At 45.2% G+C, this 21,490-nt stretch overlaps 1 protein-coding gene across 1 annotated transcript; it reads left to right on the top strand.

The window, feature by feature from the left end:
* Positions 1 to 8,945: 8,945 nt before the first annotated feature.
* On the top strand, positions 8,946 to 9,455 carry LOC130874627 (alpha-ketoglutarate dehydrogenase component 4-like). The gene has a single exon (XM_057770022.1). It carries the CDS (start codon positions 8,946 to 8,948, stop codon positions 9,240 to 9,242), a length of 297 nt encoding a protein of 98 aa, XP_057626005.1. The 3' UTR covers positions 9,243 to 9,455.
* Positions 9,456 to 21,490: the final 12,035 nt, after the last annotated feature.

The following is a 21,490-nucleotide window of genomic DNA, read 5'->3' as shown; positions in this document are numbered from 1 at the left end:
AAAGAATCATTACTTTAAGAAAATAAAGGAGAAGGGGGAGAGAAACAGTGAGGGCATTTGTTGAAAACACAGAATTTTATTACACTGAAATAAGCAGTATTTAATGTTTTCCAACAATTGTGCCTGGGAAGGAGTGGGGGTTGTTGGACTAGAATGGTTAGTTCTGTATCGATGTGGACCATCGGGTGATAGCATCCATGTGAAGATGATGACTGGTTTGTGGAAAATCTGAATGTGTTACCACCAACTTGAGAAAATCTTGAAAGGCTTTGGATATATAAAATCCAACTTAGGCATTTCTGTAGACTTTCCAGATGTCTGGGGAAATTCATGCAATAAGAGACGATAAATAAAAATACATATGCTTCTTTCCTGAAATTGAGAGAAATGAATGAAAGAAACTGAAATAGGGTAGAAAACCTTGTCTAGAACCAAACGAGGGGATGATGAGTAATTCAGACCATGACATGAAGAGATGACGGGCATACGACACTGGCATCTGATCTACACCAAGGTCAAAACACAGGCTGGCACAGTCTTCCAGACTCCACTAGGCCGGGCAGGTCTTCAGGGAGGGGACTTAGCAGGTTTCGAAAGACTAAGAGCATTGTCCATTGAGGGTGTCTGTGGAGAGGACACAAGTAACAAAAGCAGCCTTTCAAACGTTCAGTTCTAGTTCCTAGTGACCCGGAGGTGACTGTGGACGGTGTTAGTGGACAGAAAAGGAACGCGATGGAAGAAAGGAGACACAGCCTGCAGCTTGTGATGAATCTATCAGTCAAACTAGCCATGGCCCCAGGGATTTGTGTCTGTAGAGGAGGAGAATTGTAGAGCAGAAGGCACATGCCCACTCGCAGTGTGTAGCTCACACTAGGGAACAGGTGTGAAGGCACACTCTCGCCTCTTGGAGCATAGGCCAAAGCAGCACCTGAGCATGCTTCCAGCGGCACTGCCCCAGGTCCCACCCAAAATGTCAAGAGGAAACCTCAAAAGAATCTGCACATATCAGGGGCCCCAGAAGACTACAGACAATTCTCCATAATTTCAAGCATGGAGGTGAGAAGGGCTCTGGTGGAGGCAGAGAGCGGCAAAGCCTCCACAGAAGTGGAAAGAAAGGTGGCTACAGTGTGCAAGGTACTTTGGCCATGCTCAGAAACGATGTGAGTGAAAGTCACAGAAAATGGTAGAGAGAGCTGGAAGCCGCAGAGATACTGCCCAGAGAAAGGCAGCGAGAAGGAGGACAGACTTGAGAAAACAAGCAGCGCTAGCGAAACCGACAGCAAAGCTGAAGGGACTCGGCCAGCGGCAAACTGGACCTGAACCCAAAACAGCGCTTAAAGGCGTGCCAGAGCGAAGTTCCACGAGAAGAGAAAACTCTGCATTTGCAGATCCACGTGGCAACGTGGTTTTTCATAAGAAACAGAAATGTTACAGAATACTCTAGAACCACACACTCTAGTGAGTTTTCTGGACTTCAGGAATGGAGGAAGAACCTAAGGAGACAAAAAGCAGCACATCACCTACAAGACATGCAGATCAGGCCAGCCTGGTTTGCCCAGGGCGACTCTCAGGCCCACATCTATAAGCCGTTTAAAGGAAAGACATACCGCTTGGAGTCCTGTTATTTTTAGAGGAGAAAAAAGCAGTATAAAAATGTGAATTCTTGGAAAACACACAAGGGGGCAAATAAAGAGACCCCACTCAAGGAGGGGAACTCACAAAATCCAAGCACGATTTGTGAGGCAAGTTGCACCCGAGCTGTGCAGTAACTTAACCGTCAGACAGCGGGAATTCTGACAGCAGGAAAATACTCTGAGAGTTTCTGATACTGGTGTGGTTGTGATGGGAGAGGTAGGTAGCCGCCCTCCTCACTGTTCCTAGCCAGTTTTCAATGATGCTTCAATATGGATAGCATCTGTCTTACGAGGAAAAATTGCAGCTGGGGAAGTCCTCAGGCAGAAGATCTGAAGCACGGACTTTAGCAGGGGACAATTATAAACAGGATAAAACTTAGGCTTGTTTGAATAATTACCATCAAATATCTTCCTCTCCAAGACATTCAGCAGATGATTTATGGACTACGTAACACACTTTCCTGAAAACACCATCTTTATTTAACTCAAAACAAAATGTCAGTTTTAATTTGTTTCTCTCCAATTTCTTCAAAGTTTTAATATCACATCAACAGAACCGGCTGCCTCACTGGGAGTTCACAAGCCCATCTGATGCACTCTGACCCATGCATTTGTACCCTTAATGTATGGATTTCTTAAGTAACATCTCTATAGAGTGTCCACCCGTCAGTGATTGGCACATAATTCTAAAACATAACTCAGTACATTGGAGCTGCCTACAAACCCAGCACATAGGTGCCTGAGGCAGAAGGATTGCAAGTTAGGGCTCTGGCAACACTGTAACCAATGCAAAGCAAACTTAAAAAACAAAACAAAACAGGGAGCAGTGGCACAGGCCTTTAATCTCATCTCTGGAGAAACAGACGCAGGTAGATCTCTCTGAGTTAAACGCCATCCTGGTTTCCATAGGAAATTCCAGGCCATTCAGGATGGCACCGTGAACTCCCATCTCAAAACAAAGCAAACAAAAGCAAAACAAAGCAAGAAAACAAATAATAAACAAACAGGCTCACCAATGAAAATCTCAGAGTCCCACTGAGTCACGAGCCCGGCTGCAGAGCTGAGGCTACTAGAGGTGTTGCCAGGGATGGCTGCGGACGCCCCAGTTCCCACAAGCAGCCCACTTACACCTGCTCAGTCTTGGCCAGTTTCAAGTATGTCTCTTTGTGTTCTGTGCTCAGAGAAGCCTGACAGGGAGGAGCATGGGGTGTTGGAGACTCTGCCAGGAGAGTGAAGACAGACAAGATTTTGACTTTACCCAGCTAGTCCTCAGACAACAGCTCAGCTGTTGGACACGAACTGTCCAGAAAAATCAGCTCACACTTGGCAGCAGGTGCTGCTGGCCATGGATATGGTGTCGACCAAGGATGACGTCAGGCCTGACAGATCTGCCGGCTTCACTAGGGACAACAAGCATACAAACGTGGAGGGAGCACACCACAGACACTCTGGTCAGCCACCACGAAGCTGCTGGGAAGACCTCTCTCAGGAGACACTACACCTGGAGCTTCATTCCCCTAGGAGAAATATCAGAAGAGGGCTATTTAGGGGTAAAGCTAAATTATGCCGAAGTCAGAGTGAGTTCTCTACCGTTTTAAAGGAATCATGACCCAGCTCCACGGTTTGTTTAATAAGGGCTCTGGTAGAACCTGCTAAAGTAAACTCTGCCGCATCACAGGACAGCCTCATTACCCAGAGTAAGCATGAAGTCTAACCAAAGAAACCTATAAGTCAACTGATTATCCAAGCTAACAAGAAAAAAGGCAATATTCAGAAAGTCTGAGGGTAAATCACAATGTAGAAACTCACCCTTTCCTTTGGGCAAACCGAGTTCTCACACAGGTAGTTTAGCCAAAGAGGGAAATCTTGGTCAATTCTTAGTTTCTATAAATATTTAAACTCCTGTTGACTTGGATATGGTTTTTAAAATTTTGCATATATATATATATGTGTGTGTGTGTGTGTGTGTGTGTGTGCGTGCACACAGATAATTTTATCTAGGAGCATGTCTATGTGAATGTATACCACACATGTGCAGGTACCCACAGAGTTCAAGAGAGGGTTTCAGGAGCTGGGGTTACCAAAGCAGATGTAAGGCATCTACCACAGGTGCTGGGAACCGATCTCAAGTCCTCCATGGGAGCAGTGTATGCTCTCACCAGCCCGTGAAGGTTTTGGTACCACCTGTGATAATCAGTCTTCATTGTCCACTTGGTGAGACCGGAAACCTAGGAGACACACCGTTGTAAATATCTGTGAGGGGTTTAACCAAAGAGAGAAGATTCCATCCCATGGGGGGTCTCACCCTGGATGGAAAGGGGAAAAGGGCGAAGCCAGCCAAGCACCGATGTCTATTTCTACTGCCCATACAATGAGACCATGACCTGCTGGATTGCAGAGCAAGTTGGTCCTCATGATAGGCTGCATCTCTGAATAAGCCGTGAGCAAAAACACACTCTCCTTCTTTCCTTAGTGGCTTTTTGGAATGTTTTGTCATAGCAAACCAAAATGTACGTAGTACACTATTTTCAACATATACCGATCTTCTGATTTCTGTGGCTATAAATACCTACATAGAAAATGACAAACCAACTTTGCGATATAAACATGTTCCCTGAGTACTGGGTGAGGTCCCAGAAATGACTTAAACACTGTTCTCTTTGAAAGGTCTGGTCAATCATATTGTGCACATGAAACAAATCAAAAGAACCTATTGATCAGACATGTGCATACTGACGTTGCTCCTTCAATCACAAATACATAAGTGAGCACACATCTGATCATGAATGTGAGCATGCATTTAGCATGCATCTAAGGATCATGCAAGTAACACTGACATGTTGCATGCTAAGCTTATGTCACAGAATCCTGTTCATTCAAGTTTTAATGAATTTTTCCTTAGATCATGCTATCTAGTCTATTAATCTCCTATTTTACAAGAATTTAATTTTTTATTATGGTATTGTGTGTCAGGATTCCAGACAGTATAGGGCGTTTTGATGATGCTGGGTTCCTCTATTTGATGTTCAAATTAATTTCAACGAATGATTATGACCCAGACTACTATTTATTTATTTATTTATTTATTTATTTATTTATTTAGGGTTTCATTATATAGCGCAGTTTAGTTTTGAACTCATGGCCTTACTGACCTAGCTTCACAAATATAGGGATTGATGACATACATCATCACATTTGGTCTTTAAAACATTTATATCCATGTAGTGTAGAGTCCAGGAGGCCCCTGCACACCCCTCTCCCCATACAGTTTTCCCCCTCCTCCTAGAATGGAGCCAGGAGGCCTCTGCTCACTACACTTCTCACAGTTTCTGGGCAACCAAGGAATCTCTTCAGCCTTCTCTGCTCACATATGCCCTCTCCACAAGGGGCATCTTGTACCTACATGCCTGGCAGGCCCTTCATGAGGAAGCTAGGCACTAATAGCTGGGTGATGACTGGCTTAAGGGAACCAGCGTTTCAGACAGTGACAACAGATGACCAGCTGCTGGTCACCTTGATAGGTGAATGCAGTCAACATCAATCAGTGACTAATTGTTCACTATAATGTAAGAGTAGAAAAAAACATAGACCTGCATTGGAAGACATTTTAGCTACAGAATCCAGACCTTGGGGAATGTCCAGTCGCACAGATAGATTAGTTAACAACAGCAAAATCAGTGTATTAAGATTTTAGGTGGAACTTCCTTTCTACTTGAAAGCTAACCTTTAAAATCCCCATTGGCTTTGTAGAGAACATTCCATCTAGACCATTTGCAGGATGTGAGTAACTGACAGATCTCATCATTTCCTCGCATGTCCAGAAGCACCGACCCCGTTTGCCGGCAGCACACAACTTGGCATTTTTCATTCTCCATGTATCTGTTTTTCAGTTCTTGGTCTGGAGACTCATTCAACTTTCATAGCTGTTTTTTATTGTGTGTGTGTGGGGTGACTTTGTTTTTCTTGACACGCTCTAAAATGTCATGATGGGGAATTCCCTTCTCAATCCCCCCAAAGTTAGATCTGAAGAGACCCTCAAGGAGAGCTCACTTGCTGTCAGTCCGCACATCTGCAACTTGCTTGCTTGTTGGGATTTGTGGACGCTTAACGATTACCTTCAAGGATGGACAAATTTGCAGGCACACGCTATGTGACCTGGGGTTTCTCATTCTCAGCAGCTTTCCTTCATCCTCCGTTAAAATGAAGACATTAGACTAAACTTCTTGGGAGAGTGTTGACACTATGAGGTCTGTTTCCAAGTGCGCATTCCTTGGCTACACTCGGATGTGTTTAAAGAAGAGCTGAAGAGCATGCATAATTCAGAAAATTACTAAATATTTGGAAAGTCTCTTAGTGCAGATGAAAGGACAGTACATCATAAATGTGCAGACTTGATTATCCCCAACCTCCAGCTTTCGGATAAAATACACTGTACTGAAGGCGTTAAAGATACACCCCTCCCCGAGCTAAAAATAAGCGTGGAAGAGTCTGAAATACACACAGAATTCCAAGCCTATCACTCTACTGAGGTGACAGGTGCAAACTGGTGATTCATTCTTTCTTGATTTTTAAGATTGTTTTATTTGTGTATGTTTGTGTGTTGGGGGTGTTTCTATGATATATGGAAATGGCACACAGTATTTTGTGTGTATGTGTATGTGTGCACGCGCACACATGTATGCATGTGCAGAGGGGTCTCTCCATGAGGCGTGTGAGTGCGCACATGGCACACAGTAGTCTCTGTGTGTGTTGGGGTGTTTCTATGATATGTGGGAATGGCGCACAGTACTTTGTGTGTGTGTGTGAGTGTGTGTGTGTGCACATGCACATGTGTGTGCGTGTGTAGGGGGGGTCTCTCCATGAGGTGTGTGAATGCGCACATGACACACAGTAGTCTGTGTGTGTGTGTGTGTGTGTCTTTCTATGATGTGTGGGAATGGCAGACAGTACTCTCTGTGTGTGTGTGTGTGTGTGTGCGCGCACATGCACATGCACATGTGTGTGCATGTGTAGGGGGGTCTCTCCATGAGGCGTGTGAATGCGCACATGACACACAGTAGTCTCTCTGTGTGTGTGTGGGGTGTCTTTCTATGATGTGTGGGAATGGCAGACAGTACTCTGTGTGTGTGTGTGTGTGTGTGTGCGCGCACATGTTTGTGGGGTCTCTATGAGGCATGTGAATGTGCACATGACACACAGTAGTCTGTGTGTATTTGGGGGGGGGGGTTGTTTCTATGATGTGTGGGAATGGGTCCATGACACACACTTGGTCTGAGGACAACTTCCTCAGAGTTGACACTGTCTCTTCACGGCGAGTGTAGGGAGGGAGTGCAGATGATCAGGCTTGTGGGGTGAACATAGTGCGCCATCTCTCCAGCCTGCCATCCTGTCACTTGCTTCTTCTGCGAAGGCCCTGCTTCCCCCGCCTGTAAGGACACTGTACGGGAAGTGAACACCTGCCAAGGTTTCCACACATCTCTTAGTTAAGCACCTAAGACGTGCGCCAGCGGGAGGGCATTGTAGCTCTTGCAGCAACCAGAGCCACGGAAGCTCAGCTCTGCCTGATGCTGGTTGTTATCAGGCGTTAAGCACACGGATGGGAACAGAAGTCACTTCTGTCTATCCAAGCAGGTGCACAAGCTGCCACCTCTGGAGACCCTTCTCATCGAGGTCGGGTGGGGGTTCTTCCAGCCTCTATACTTCATGTCCTTTGACTTTGTCCTCATAAGATGAAGTCCTGATGCAATCCCACTCCACGATGGCACATTCTACCGAAACGTTACAACATAACGGACTGGGTGACATGGAAGGGTTTAAACCTGAAGAGGGCGGGCCACAAGAGGGAGGATGGCTGTTCAGTGCAGGGGTGAGACTGGTCATAAAACCCTCTGTCATCACTACTGCCAACCAGGTCCATCAATCTCTTTACATTCCCTATGCAGGAATATAAATGAACTATTTATACCCTAATATTAGTAAGGCAATTTCTAAATGAATCAGTATGTATCCTTTCAATATAACATCTTTTTTGGGGGTTTTGCTTTCAGGGAGCGCAGACATAAACACAATATTCAACTGCACCAATTACGTTAACCTTGACTTCTGGTATCGCTCACCCCATTTCATTTTTATTGGAAAGGTTTCTCCGTATAAAAGTCTTTAACGAATCTTTCCTTATTCACAACGACAATGGCTGTGGGGTGTGGGGGGACATAAAGAAACCCACAGGTATTCTGACAATGACAGCCATAAGCTGAACTTCAAATTATTTTTATCCTACGTGTATGACTGTTTTGTCTGCATTTATGTGTCCACCCTGTGTGTGCCCATGGAGCCAGAAGAGTGTACCTGGTGCCCTGGTACCAGAAGGACAGAAGGTTATAAGCTGCCATGCCAGTGCTCAGAATTGACCTGAATCCCCTGCAAGGTTAGCCAGGGCTCTTAATTACCCAGCGACCTTTCCAGCTCACCTCTCAAAAGCACATTACCTCAGGAACAAAGCATTGACTTAGTTGTTTGTGGGTAAAAGTGGGGTATCCTTGGATAAGGAGGAGTCAGAGGTCATTGGGGAATTCAGTGAGTAGTGAGATCATTACCAGCTTGAGTGACTTTAAAATAGTTCAACATCACCTCATAAGGAGGAAGGCAGGGATTCAGATCTGCAGCATCCTCAAAACTGGGCTGCAGGTCCCTCACCGCTGCCCAGGGTCCTCTCATCAACAGTTACCATGTTAGTGGAATGTAGCCTGCTGGTGCTTTTCATTAGGAAAGCAGGCCACACTGGCAATGCATCACCTAGAAACGGCCCCAGAGAGGGAGTTCACTGCCACTAGGTTCCTGCAAAAGGCAGGTTGTCTTCAGTAGAACTCAAGTGCACGCTACTCCCACTCAGTCACGGACACATTGCCATGCATGCATTAGCAGTCACTTCGAGAAGTTCTTCAGCTTCACGACTGAGGTCCTGGTCAAAACTGATTTATTGTTCTGATTCATTTGCCTGCAAAGGGCGTGAAAAGTGAGACAAGCGGGAGCCACAAGGATTCTACCATGGCGAATGAGGGGCATTTCTACCGTGTGGGTGCTGCCGGGAAGTCGTCCTGGGCCTTGCATCTGGCTCTAGGGAGATGGGAAGAGAGGAGGGAAGGCAATGTGTCACGTTAATTGTGGCACTATTACACAAGTCACACTTGCAATGACAAGTTGCTTTCACGTGGGCTAAGCTTAGCAGTAAATGCACCAAAATCTCTCTCCTGTGCAGAATTTTGAAGAACCTGGGATCAGTGTAAGAAAGCAAGAAGAGCAGAATAGACAATGGGCAGCAAGATGGCTTCCGCCAGCAGGGTCGTGCAGGTAGTGAAGCCACATACTCCATTAATAAGGTTCCCTGACAGAAGAGACAATCCTAAACTCAGTGCCTCAGACGTTTTGAGATCTGTTGGGCTACCCTCTCACTCTTCTGTAATTTCACAGCATTCTAAAGGAAACATATCCCCAGATCTGCTGATATATCCGGGGCCCCCAGACACTGCAGAAATACTAAAAACATTACCTCAGAAGTACAGAAGGAAACCTATATCTCAAGAAGAAATGGACTTTATCCAGAGTTGAGGTCCAGAATGATCGCTGTGGTTGCTGTTTGTCACCAGACAAAAGGATTATCTTTACAATAAAGGACTTCCAAAATGTCAAATGAAAATTACATATTAAGCAACATTAATAATTATTCTGCAAAAAGAATGAAGTATAGAAACTCTAGATGGCCACTTGTATCTCCTCGATGTATCTTGGTCAGCTTCTCTAACAAGCTGGCCTGCATACCTATTAAAGTCACATTTTCACATATTAAAAAAAAAAGAAAGAAGAAGAGCAGAGTGGCTTGGAAGGAAGGAGACAAGAATTGTTTACTATAATTGTAATAATAATCATTATTTATTAGTTGCCTACTTTGTGGTAGGAAGGGAACTAGTCCAGATATGCTGGTTTTGTGGTAAACAAATGTTTGGTCATGATTAAGGAAGGACATCTCAGAGCTCTTAACTGCAAGCAAACAGAACACAGGGCCAAAGTGTCTCTCAGACTAGGAAAGCAATGTCTTTGGCCTCTACAGTTAAGAAGCTTGGGAAGTTTCAGTTCGGCGCTGGGAGCCCCTCCCGATTTCTCTGGTTTCGTATTTCTGGCAGCTGAACACACACACACACACCGACTGTTTCTTTTCTATCTCTTTTCTGCATCAAAAGTGATTTTGTTATTTCTGTTTAAGTTAAAACTTGGAGTAGCTCCGCAGAGCTATTCAGTGTTTGCTGGGTAGGGGCTAACATCATGATGGCTTTCTGTAAGCTTTAATGGCTTTGAAAATGTTATTTGTCTTTCCCACTTGACCCCTGTCTTGACCCGATTAGATGAGTGACTATCTTTAACCAGTAGATAGCCTGCCCATCCCCAGGGGAAGCAAGTGGCCCTCTCAGCTCTGGAACGTGGGACTTATCACCCTTAGACTGGAGAGTTCTTCCTCTTTCATAGTGCTCTCTCGAAAACAACAGCAAACACTCCCAAATGGACACTACTAATCAATGGCTTCCAGGAACTTGATAGCATTTAAAGTTGCAGCAGCTAAGACAGAGTCTCTCATAGGGCCACAGAGAGTGAGCTGCTGTCTGCTCAGCTAGTCAGGGGTCAGTGAGGAGGAGGCTGCAGCTGCTTACCACAGGCCAAGGTTTCCGGAAACTCCCCCAATAGCGTGTCTCTCACAGTGCAGAGGATAGCCAGGCAGCCTTTAAGACAGTCTGCGCCCTACCCAGCAGCTGTCTTCAGGAAATGCTAGATTCCAGCCTACTTATTCTTCTGCCTGTTTTACTCTTAGCATGGATAAGACAGGACTACTTCTGGTGTTGGCACAGAACTCTGTGAGTCAGGCCATCCCTGAAGTGCAGTGGGCCAGGCAGGAGCTGAGCTCTGAAGCCGCCAGGGAGACAGGTTTCTGATACTTCCAACAGACTCCTGGAGGTCTTCCTCCAACACGCTTGTTCAGTTAATACCATTTCTGAGAATGAGTAACTTAAAGTTCTGGTAAAATGCATGTGGGGAGTGGGAAGGTGGCATCAAGACCTTGGGCACATGTCACTACATGGAACAAGGGGCAGACAGTCTTGCTAGTCAGTCCAATCCTTGCTTGGACACCAAGGGATGCCTAAGGCTCTGGACTTTATACTTCCAACAATGCATCAATGAGAACCCAGAAGGACTTAGATTCAAGAACAAAACAGTGTTAAATAGTTCTTTCCTGGCTCTCTCCTTGCCTCCTCTGTCTTCTGTGTTTTTTGATTCTTTGGTTTTACACAAACACATGTTCTTTAGTTTTCAACACTGTGACCAAACCCAGGAGAAAAGCAATGCACAGGACAGAACTCACACTTAGCCTCCAGCCTCGGAGACTTCAGTCCATGATGACACGGCTCTGTTGTCCCTGCCAAGGTGACATCCACCATAATGGCAGGGAGCATGCGGTACAAAGCAGCTCAGTTCATGGCAGCCAGGAAGCAATAAAATTGAGGACGGAAAAGAATACTGCCCACACTGCCTACTTCTTCCAACTTGGTCCCATCTTCTAGCTTCTTCTATCTCCCAATAGTTGCCTCACATGATGATGCCACCCAAGGAGTGGTCCATGGAGTAGGTCTCTAGCCACCCAGCTCCCCACACCCACACAATAAAGAAATATTTCTAGTAATTTAAAGGAAGGAAGGGAGGAAGAGAGGAAGGGAGGGTAGAAGGAAGGAAAGTAGAAAAGAGCCCTTTTCTCTTTACCAATTAATTTCTTGGAGAATTTTGCTATAGTAACATTAAAGAACTTAATACAATCACTATGGAAGGAAGTCCCAAATCCTCCCATGTTTGTGGGTAGGTGAAAAACTTGCAGCTTGGGAAGCCGACTGGAATCCACCCAGGCACAATTTACTTTCAGCTGCAACTTTACCAGAAAGATAGATAGTTTTGGTTATCCAAACACAAATGTGTTTTAGTAAGGCATATTCTCGAGGGTGAAAGTGAGCAACTTAGACAAGGAAGGACTCATGCGGTAGATGGGTGTCATGCTGGTGCAAGGCTGATGCTGTGTTAGAGTGTGCTGAGTGTGTACCAGGAAAGTCATATCTACCCCTGGAGTCCTTGAAACCAGATAAACCTAGGCAAGGTCTGTGGCTGAGGGCACCCTCTCTAAATGCTGGGGTAACAGGTTGTATTTTCACATCAGCTCCTAAGAAATGCCAGCCATGTTCAGAGAGCAAAGGAAGCAACCATAGCAACAGCAAGGCTTCACTGAATGATAGTAACTACTGCGGATGAAAGCAGGTGAGAGAGAAGAGAAAGTGAGAGCTCTGGGAACGGATGGGCTTGTGTTTCTGAGCTTATTAACCATGTGCATTGGCTGGACTACCGTCAGCGAGCCAGTGCCCAACAAATGGCGCCATCGGCTAGGCACTGAGCTTACGGCTTTCAGGACTGAATAGCACCTCAAGGCCTCAAAAGCAGAGCTAGGGTGGGGAGGAGCTGGGCAGTGTTGGCTGCTGTGCGTGCATTCTCAGCTCGCACCTCACATGGAGCTAAGGCTAAGTCATTACTCTTACTTCCGCAGTGAGAGAAAGGGAGTCTCAGTGAGCCGAGGGCGAGACAGAAGGTCACACAGCCAAAAGCTAACAGGGAACACCTCAGCCCACTTTTTCTGTCAGTGACTGAAGCCAGAACTCTCTTTATTCTGTCACCTGTCTCCCTTAGCCACGAGGCTTCAATGATGAGAAAAACGGGGTAGAAACGCTAGGCTCCTTTTGTCCTCTCCATCACCCTGAGTAGTAGCTAAACAAACACCATGGCGGCCAGTTTGTATCCATGACACCATTCTCCTTAGAGGTGAGACATCGCAGAAGTCATGACAGACAGGAGCAAATGAAACTTCTGCTGAGTTACTTGTGACAGAAAAATGAAAGAAACCTCTTGTTGATAGGCAGAGGCCCGGGAGTGTATTCCAAATCTCTATAAGGTGAAACAGTCAACCGTTTACCCCACTTTCCTCCCTAAACCATTACTTCTAGGTGAGGTGAATTCCCACGTGTAGAAATGCTTCAAGAAATGAACAAAGAAGGAACGATAAAATCAGAGTAGCACCGCTCACCCTAAAACAGACAGAGGAGGTGAACAGCAAGCACTGGGGGCTGCTGCTGGAACAAACAGGAAGCCAGCCAGGGAAGAGGCACTGCCCTCTGCAGCCCATGCAACCTGAATGAGAGTAAGTGACTTACTCCAAATACCCAGTGACGGGAAATACGGCGGCCAGAGAAGGGTGGGCACTGCATGGTGGGAAAATGTCAGGCACCAGTTCAACTGTGAAATACTACAGACATGACCTGGCTTCTTGCACAGACAAAGTGCAGGAGATAAAACAGGGTGGGTGAGTGACAGATTAAAGAGAGGTGAACGAGGTTAGTAAAAACAGGAATGCTATGCGTAGCAGCAATGCATATATATGGATATGTGTGTCCGTCCATAGCAAAGACATTGGGATTTAAAGGGCATAGAAACATAAAAAACAGTTTACTGTGAGTGTCAAAATAGTGGTTCCTTGTGTGTGGGAGGTCAGGTTTCATGGACAGTGGGGCTCCTTGGCATCTGGAGAGCCTAACTGAGGTCATGTGTGGGGGGTATGACATTTCACATGTAGGTTAATGAGGACATCTATGTAGCTGACCCCTTCCCTGCTCACAGAGTGTCTCTAAGTTCAGGGTTCTGAATGAGTTAGGCCCGTTCCCTGGTGTGTAGTGCACTTTACGGGAGAATTCCTTTCAAAACTTAAGATAAATGCCCTATGCCCCTATCATAATAAAGGACCAATTGCATCTCGGCTAAACAAAGACTAGAGACCGATGTCAAAACATACCTGCGTTCCCCCTCTTTGTTTCGTTTTCCTTGATTCGGGGTTTTACTGTGTATCCAGGCTACAGCTAACCATCTTCCTTTGCAATGGCAGGCGTTGGAAAGTGAGGTTTGCGGTCCATACCTGATGAGGGTACCACTTTCTCCATCACAAGCCCTTCCCTAGGAGAGCATCCAGAATACAGTCCTCTTGCTTCCTCACAAGCATGAGACACTCTTATTAGTCCCACCTTGGATAGTGTAAACAACAGCCTCTCTCCTTTGCAAGGCTCTTCTATACAGTGACAAGTCCCCTGGTCATCAACATGTACTGTCTCTGATGGACCCACAGGGATCTTTAGATCTTTCTCTTTAAGACTGATCTTCCATAGTGTTCCTACCCCACAGCGCTCCTGCCTTGGTGATACCTCCATGGGTAACAGCAGACCACTGTGTACTGGGGCACTGTACACATATGAGCTCTCTCCCACTCTGGTCCCATGGATAGATATAGATACTAGGCGGCATGCCAAGAGACATTGAATTCACTCTTGCTCCTCAGCTGGGCTGCAGTTCAAGCATATTGATATCTAGGCTTTAATCCAAACTAATGGAAACAGATGGACTCCGGAAACCTGGCCCCAGGAATTCTGGGTGGAGATCCCGGCTGGGATGAAGCAGAGCTGGCTAGGCTAGCTGCCGTCTGTATTGATCTGGGCACAGTCGTGGTCCCATTTAAGAGGTGTGTGCGTGTTTACATGAATTTCTACCATTCTCTCCCTAACTAGTTACTCCTGCTGAGTGTGGTTCCAGACGCCACCAAAGTCTGTGGGGTTCTACCCTGCCCGAGGAGTGATGTGTGAGGGAGCCTGAGCCACCATGTGGGAAGGAATAGGTCAGAGACCTGGCGTTGTTACCTATGTGAGGTGCAGCCTGGTTTGCTGGCACCACAGGGATGCTGCGGAGAATCACCACGTCTACAGAGATACTTGGGAACTCTAGAATCCTGCATCTCCCTTGGAGCTACATAACCCAAACCACCTCTGCCCTAGCTCTTTCCCGGGTGTGACATCTTTTAGTTACTTTTTCACGGCTTTCCCCAAATGGATTCTTTCAGCAGGGAAACTGATTTTGTAGTCACATGAATTCAATAAAAAGAACATAGAAGACTTAGGCATACAAAGTCGCATTCCAGGTATTTATATTCAGATTCACACCCACTTATACACTAATGTGAACGAGATAAAGAAGTTATTATTGTTGGCCACTCCTGATACGGTTGCCCTGTGTACACACGCAGGGACACTGACTGTAAGATCGCACTGCTTACTTCGGCAAGGTAGTCACTGATGGGAGGGACCTCCACGTGTCGCATCTGCCTCACATATTGGTGTCATGCTCCTCATTCCTGCTATGACAGCTCTTCTTGGCTGTCACTAAAAACTGCCAGCCCAAATGCAGGAGAGCTAGAAGGAGGACTGGCTGAAGTGGGCTACAGCACAGATCTCCAGGAGTAGACTAAACTGAACTCAGCTTGCCTAGAACTCCAGCCTAACCCCTAGTCATCAAGACCTCCATCCTTACTAAAACTAAATCGATATTTTCAGCCCTTCTTGAAAGCTTCTGTATTTGCTGAGTTGGTTCTTCTGTCTTCTTAACTGCACAGTTTTTACTGGAGTATCTCTACTGTGACTAGTGAACAGGAAACACGAAACCTTCCACAGACCCATTGATTTAATTCAGAGGCGAGAGTGGACCATGCTGGGCAATGAAGAGTATGAAAATGACCTTTCTAAGTGAGGGGAGCTTCTGCTGCTGAGGGTCCCAACTCTCATAGGATTATCACATAAGGAAGAAGTCCTCCTCCTACTCCCTGTCACTATAAATAGAATAATTAAGGATTAAAATTCTTGGTCCATCAAGGTTATCGTATTTACCATTGCTGCTGGGTCACAGTGTGGTGATGCCCTGTAGGACCTGGTTAGAATGTTGTTCTGGCTCCCTTGGCTATACTATTAGTAGGTAGGCTTCCCTTGGCAGGCATGCCTTCAGGTTGTTTTTTTTTTTTTTTTTTTTTTCTGATGTTGTCTCAAGAAATGGCTGGAAATTTCTAAAGCTGACACATACCATGTGATTCTCAATTTCGTTGTTGGGTGTGGGCATATATGGGCATGCACATGGGTATTTGGAGGCATGGTTGACCCAAGGCCAGTACTAAGTTTCTCATGATGGTCTTTCGGTAACATCCCTACACTTGAAAATAGTTCCCCAGTGCCTCTTAAGAGTCGAATGGATAAAGATTTGAAAAATGTATGCCCCAGGACAAGAACAAAGAGCAAATCAGAGATCCTGTGACAGTATGGATGAACCCCACAAAGGTTAATGGGCTAAAGAAGTCAGACTCTAAAGGACAAGGAACAAAGAGCAAATCAGAGATCCTGTGACAGTATGGATGAACCCCACAAAGGTTAATGGGCTAAAGAAGTCAGACTCTAAAGGATCAGACTGAAGACTCCCATGAATAGTGAAGGAAGGGCAGGGACAGTACATTCATGAACTGGTCAGTGACCTGGGGACTGGGTCTACAGATAATTCCATTCGACTGGCTCTTCTCACAATAGTGATATATAATATATATCACACACACTATCTATTATACACTCTCTATATGAAGCTTCAATTACGTTAAAAGCTGCAGTGAGTAAATTAAACAACAGGGTGGTATTTAAATGAAGACCCTATGAACTCTGAGGCCCATAGACAGGTTCATGTGTGAGTCAAGGGCAGTGTTGGGCATCTGGACACTCAGCAACACCCCTAGCTTCTTTCTAGAGTTTAGCTCAGTTTTCCAAGGAAGTAGCTTAGCATATTTAGCTTCTCACCATACATAGAAAAACTCTGGGTTTTTCTAGTCAAAAGTGCTTTGGTTTTTCAGTTCAAGCAGAAATGGACTGCCAGCTAGCAGTCTTGAGATGTTAATGCATTGTCTTTCATGTTCACAACCAAATGTGGGAAATTAAACAATTGGCACACTCGTGGCTGTAGCACCAGCATCAGGTATAATCTGCCAGGTGATGTATAGACTCAGGGACACAGTGGTCCAGACAGCATTCAGTCTCTGTTTAAGAGCGTGTTTTCTCCTGTGTAATGTAGCATATTGCAAGAGCTGTAAACACCCAGGAACAATTGGTTTTGTTCAATCTATTTCTGCACCAAGCTTGTTTGCTTTCCTAAGTTTTCTACTATCTTTACAGTTTTATTCTAGAATTATGAACACAAGACATGAGATTTTGGTATTTTTTTTTCAACCCTAAGTGGTTACTGGGTATGCTCAACCGTTGACACAGTCATTTTAACACAAAAATGGCAATGTTCATTGCCCCTGGCAACCCAAATAAACAAAATTGAGATCTGAGGCAACTTATTAAAATTAACATAGCCCACTCTGTTTCCTTCAGATAGCCCTCGTGGTCTTGAGAAGCAGGAAGACTTTAAGTGGGGAAGAAGGTTTTGTAGAGAGACTGGAAGAGTTATGGAAAGGCAAGAAAAAGAAAGCACTATTGGTAGCCATTTAAACTGTGACCCCACAAATTATGGATTACAGGTCAAATCTATCCCAGTGCCTACTCCTATTTCCTTTTATTTTTAAACGTTTCATTTATTTTTAATGAAGGTGGTAGGGGCATGGATGTCACGATACTTATGTGGAGGTCAGAGGACAACTTTTTGAATTGTTCTCTCCTTCCACATTTAAGTGGATTCTAAGTACCAAACTCACACGGCCAGGCTTGCCCTGGGCCTTCTTGGTGTTTGGGCACCTTCTCTGATAAAAGAAACAACTTTGTTGGACACAGCTACACTCAGAACATCTGTGTACACGCCATCTGTGGCCACCTCTCCACTCCAACAGCAAAGACAGAGGGAGAAGCCATGAGATCCAGCTGGAACCCTAAACCATCACTATCTGGCTCTTCATGACCAACATTTAGATCTCTGATTGAAATGAGAACACTTTGATTTCAATTTTGATTTTTAAATCTGAGGAGCCATGGGCATTCTCATGGTGTGAAGAAGTTAATATACTTTTACTGTGTTACCGATCTTTATTATTAATCTATCACCAGACCAGGATGCTTCCACAACACTGCAGCGTACACTGGGAAGGTACACAACAAAACACAGTTTTGCTTTGCCATAACTTTGCAGAAGACTCACACCAAATGGGGAAGCCTCTAATGCTCTCCCCCCATGCTAGGCATTCATATTACTCTAGCTTTGAGAATCCTATTCTGCCCTGTGCGCATGTCCCCATGGCCCTGAAATCCAGTCAAGTGTCATATTGTACATCTTGGTGGCAGGACCACAATCTCAGGATCAATCAAAATCAATAAACGGATGAAGGAGTACATGCCTCGTGCTTTGAAACTCTTTACCAAGCTAATCTTTATAGTGACATGAAACAGGCATTGTCTCTACAGTAGCAAGATAGGCAAAAGAGGCACAGAATGGCCCTTTCCCCAAAGTCACACAGTTAAGCCACAACGTGTATTAGGACAATTCTTATTCATTATTAAAAGTTATGCTGCAAGATCTTTCATGGATGGATCTCCAGCAAAAAAAACAAAAAGAAAAAACACCCCCCCAAACCAAAAAAAAAAAAACCCAAAACAAAACAAAACAAACAAACAGCAAGTGGTTTTGTTGTTTATTGGTTCCTACAAAAGGCCAGTTTACATCAAACTTCCAGGGTCAGATGAAACTGTCAGCAACTTCTGACCCCAAAGGGAAAATAACCTCAGACCAGGTAGAGGCGCATAGGCATGGGTGCATTCCAGTGCAATCTCACACCCTGAGCAGGCAGTGGGCCAGATTCTGTAGCGTAATGACCCAGGTCAGGATGTGCCGGGGCCATCAGATGTTATTATTCTGTGTGCCTGACACAGAACTGGACACTAGGAGAGGAAGAGGCAGAGTCTGGGGACTCTTATCTTCAGAAGTAGCAAATATGGTTCAGCCATAAGCAAGAAGCTGTCCTCAGACTTCTTTCCCAACCTTGTTAACTAATATCAAATTCTGTTATTTTTGGCTGAACCTGAAAATTACCCACCCTGATCTAACATCCCATCTCCACAACATAGGACCAGCTTAGGAGGTAAAAGAGGAACAACTGGTAAGGTGTAGGCTGTGGTCCTAGACCATGAGGGAGAGGACCAAACTGTCTGGTAGAACAGAGTGCTGTGTTGTGTTCATGTCCTCTCCAGCTAATTTTGAATAAGATGCATTGAAGTCTGAGATGTCAACGCGATGTGGGGGAGCCCTAGAGTTGGGGATGGAGAAGAGAAATAAGATCCCAGGTTCGCTCTTCCCAGATATTCATGGCATGCACAGCAGAAGCCAGGCACAGCTGCACATTGATAAGGGCTGAGATGCGTCTGTTCTGTAGTTCTCTAAGTCTATACCTCAGCTTTCACAAATCCATCTCAGTCCTCTGCGGTCCTGTGGCAAGCCTTTGGTCACATGGGGGATGTGTGGACATGATGTGTGGTCCTGTACTAACACAAGACGGAAGGTCAGATGGTATAGCTTCTAAATATAGAAAATAAATGCGGAGTTAGAGCAGGGGCCCAACTGAGATGCCGGAGGCAGCAGTTCATCAGAACCATGGCCATGAAGACAGCCATCAGCATGTCCCTTTCAACACCCTGAGAAGGAATGTTTCCTGATACTCTGGTCATTCAAAGTTTTGGGATATGCAGATAAAACTCATCTCCTCTGATAGAAACAGGATTCTTAGGGTGTAGTGTAAACAACATGCTACCCCTGGAAGTCTACACTGGGTTCCGTGTTCCTCCATTAAGTCAATCCAAACTTAGAACCTTAGTGCTACGTTAGGAGACTGAGACATAGCCCCTCCCCCAATTCTCAGCCCTTTGGAGTTTGCAGTGCAGTGGCAAAAGGAAAGTAAGCAATGGCAGAGTCCCCTGAAACTCCTCAAATTGCAGAAACACAAGCAAACAATTTAGAGGAAGCTTTCTGCCGCCTTGCCTGCTAGCACCCCTCATCAAGGAGGACAGCTGCATCGCTGTGTGCTGCATCATTGCTTGCAGCATCGCTGCTTGGTGGGCAGCTTGCTGCCCTTTTCAGATTCTGTGAGAACACAGAAAGGAGCAGGAGAAGCAAGCCTACATCCTGGCTGCATATGCGTCCTGAGCACAAGTAGTGATTGATCTGTCCTTTGACCTGAACAGTGAAGACATCCTGAGAGAACTAGAAATAACCGTGAGCAATAGAGCAACTGTAGAAATGAAAAGCCCACCTGCAGACCCTTAGAAATGCCAACCTAATAAATAAAGAAGGCCAGCCATTTGAATTCCAGACAGACTTTATGCTGGGCAAAGAGACTCTGGGGAGAGTTCACTCAAGTGGAAATTGAGCCACACACTCCACACCCCGTGTACACCTGGGTGATGGATGCGGGAGGAGACTGGAGAGCATTCACGACCTCTGTAACAGCTCCAGGGAAGTTAGTTCTCTGCTGTCTATCTTTGCAAATGTTCCCACGGTGTCCATCTTCGATCTGATGCCATTGCTTCTCTGATTGCCAAAGGAATGGCCACCATGAGCTTCCGTGGCCCAGTGATGGCCAGCCCCATCTCTTCTCGGGACTCATCCAGGCAGGGACTCTGTCTGTTCCCATAGGATCAGGCACCAGGCACCTACATGGCAGCTGCACAATGCTCCCATTAATGGTGTCCCCTTCCTGGCACACTTCCCCACTCCCCAGCTGTAGCTCCCCCATATACTCACGTACACTCCTCCCCTTTAGGCTCTCAGCGTGTGTTCTAGGAACCCCAAACTCAGGAACTATCTGTTGCACCCTGGATACTTTTATTTCCTTCCTGGCCTAAGATATCCCCCTGCCTTCTTTGCATGATAGAATGCTACCAAGGGTTTGAAATGCCTCATTTAGAAGGCACGCAATGCACTGAGATGCTGTGCCAGCCACCTATGCAGGGGATTTCCAAAATGGTTCTCTCGGCTGTTCACTGGACAATCTAATTGTATAAGGAATACTGACCATAGTGAAGAGTTCTTAGTTGACTTGGGAATCAAAGAAACTAGACCCACAAAACCGTCCCACCAGCCCCATTTGCCATTGCAAATAGTTACTAAGTAACTAAGTACTGATTTGAAATGGTCAGAACCCTGAATCTCAGCAGCTTCCACAGACTTCAATACATACACTGAGCTCTGGGTTCCCTACAGAAAATCTTTACAATTTGATAGCCCACCAGTACCAATATTTTATTGAAACACTATGGGGGTTTCCCTTCTAATCTGTGATTAGATCCATGAAATTTCTGCATATAACTTAATTTAGACTTAATACTTTTTCCCCCTGGGAATGAAGCTATAATTTCCCAACATGTCAGCAGTAAGATATAATCCATTGGAATGAATGGAGTTAAAATTTCCATGCACCCTTATTTAATAAAAAGCATTTTAAACTCACTGGGCTTCATAAGATGGTAAGAAAACTCTTTAAAATCCAATAAAGACGGGAGTGTTGTAATAGGAATAAAATTTGAATGGCTTTCTGGAACAAATTCAGAATTTGAATATAATATTGAGGGTTACCAGGCCAAATCTATAGGTTCCTTCTAAGCTTTGAATCATATTAAGAAATATTGCATGGCCTTACTGTGGCCACAGTGCGGTGCCTCCAGCTCCAAGATGGCTTTGACTTTACTGGGTCTTTTGCGGTTCCAATACAAGCTTGGTTGTATTTTTATCTCTGTGAAGAATGTTATTGATTTTTTGATAGGGACTGAACGGACAATTTTTGTGGGTGGTATGGACTTTTAAAGAAATTCTCTTAATCCATGACGAAGGACATCTTTCCATTTGTTTGTGTCTAATGTATCTGTTAAGGCACTATGCCTTTCACTTTGAAC

This window comes from Chionomys nivalis, chromosome 5, assembly GCF_950005125.1.
Source record: "Chionomys nivalis chromosome 5, mChiNiv1.1, whole genome shotgun sequence".
NCBI lineage: Eukaryota > Metazoa > Chordata > Mammalia > Rodentia > Cricetidae > Chionomys > Chionomys nivalis.
The sequence above is the reverse complement of the archived record's forward strand: the minus strand, read 5'-3'. Positions and strand labels throughout refer to the sequence as shown.

What these genes read in the sequence shown, in the direction of transcription:
- LOC130874627 (XM_057770022.1), top strand. Translation starts at nt 8,946, where the DNA reads ATGGGCAGCAAGATGGCTTCCGCCAGCAGGGTCGTGCAGGTAGTGAAG.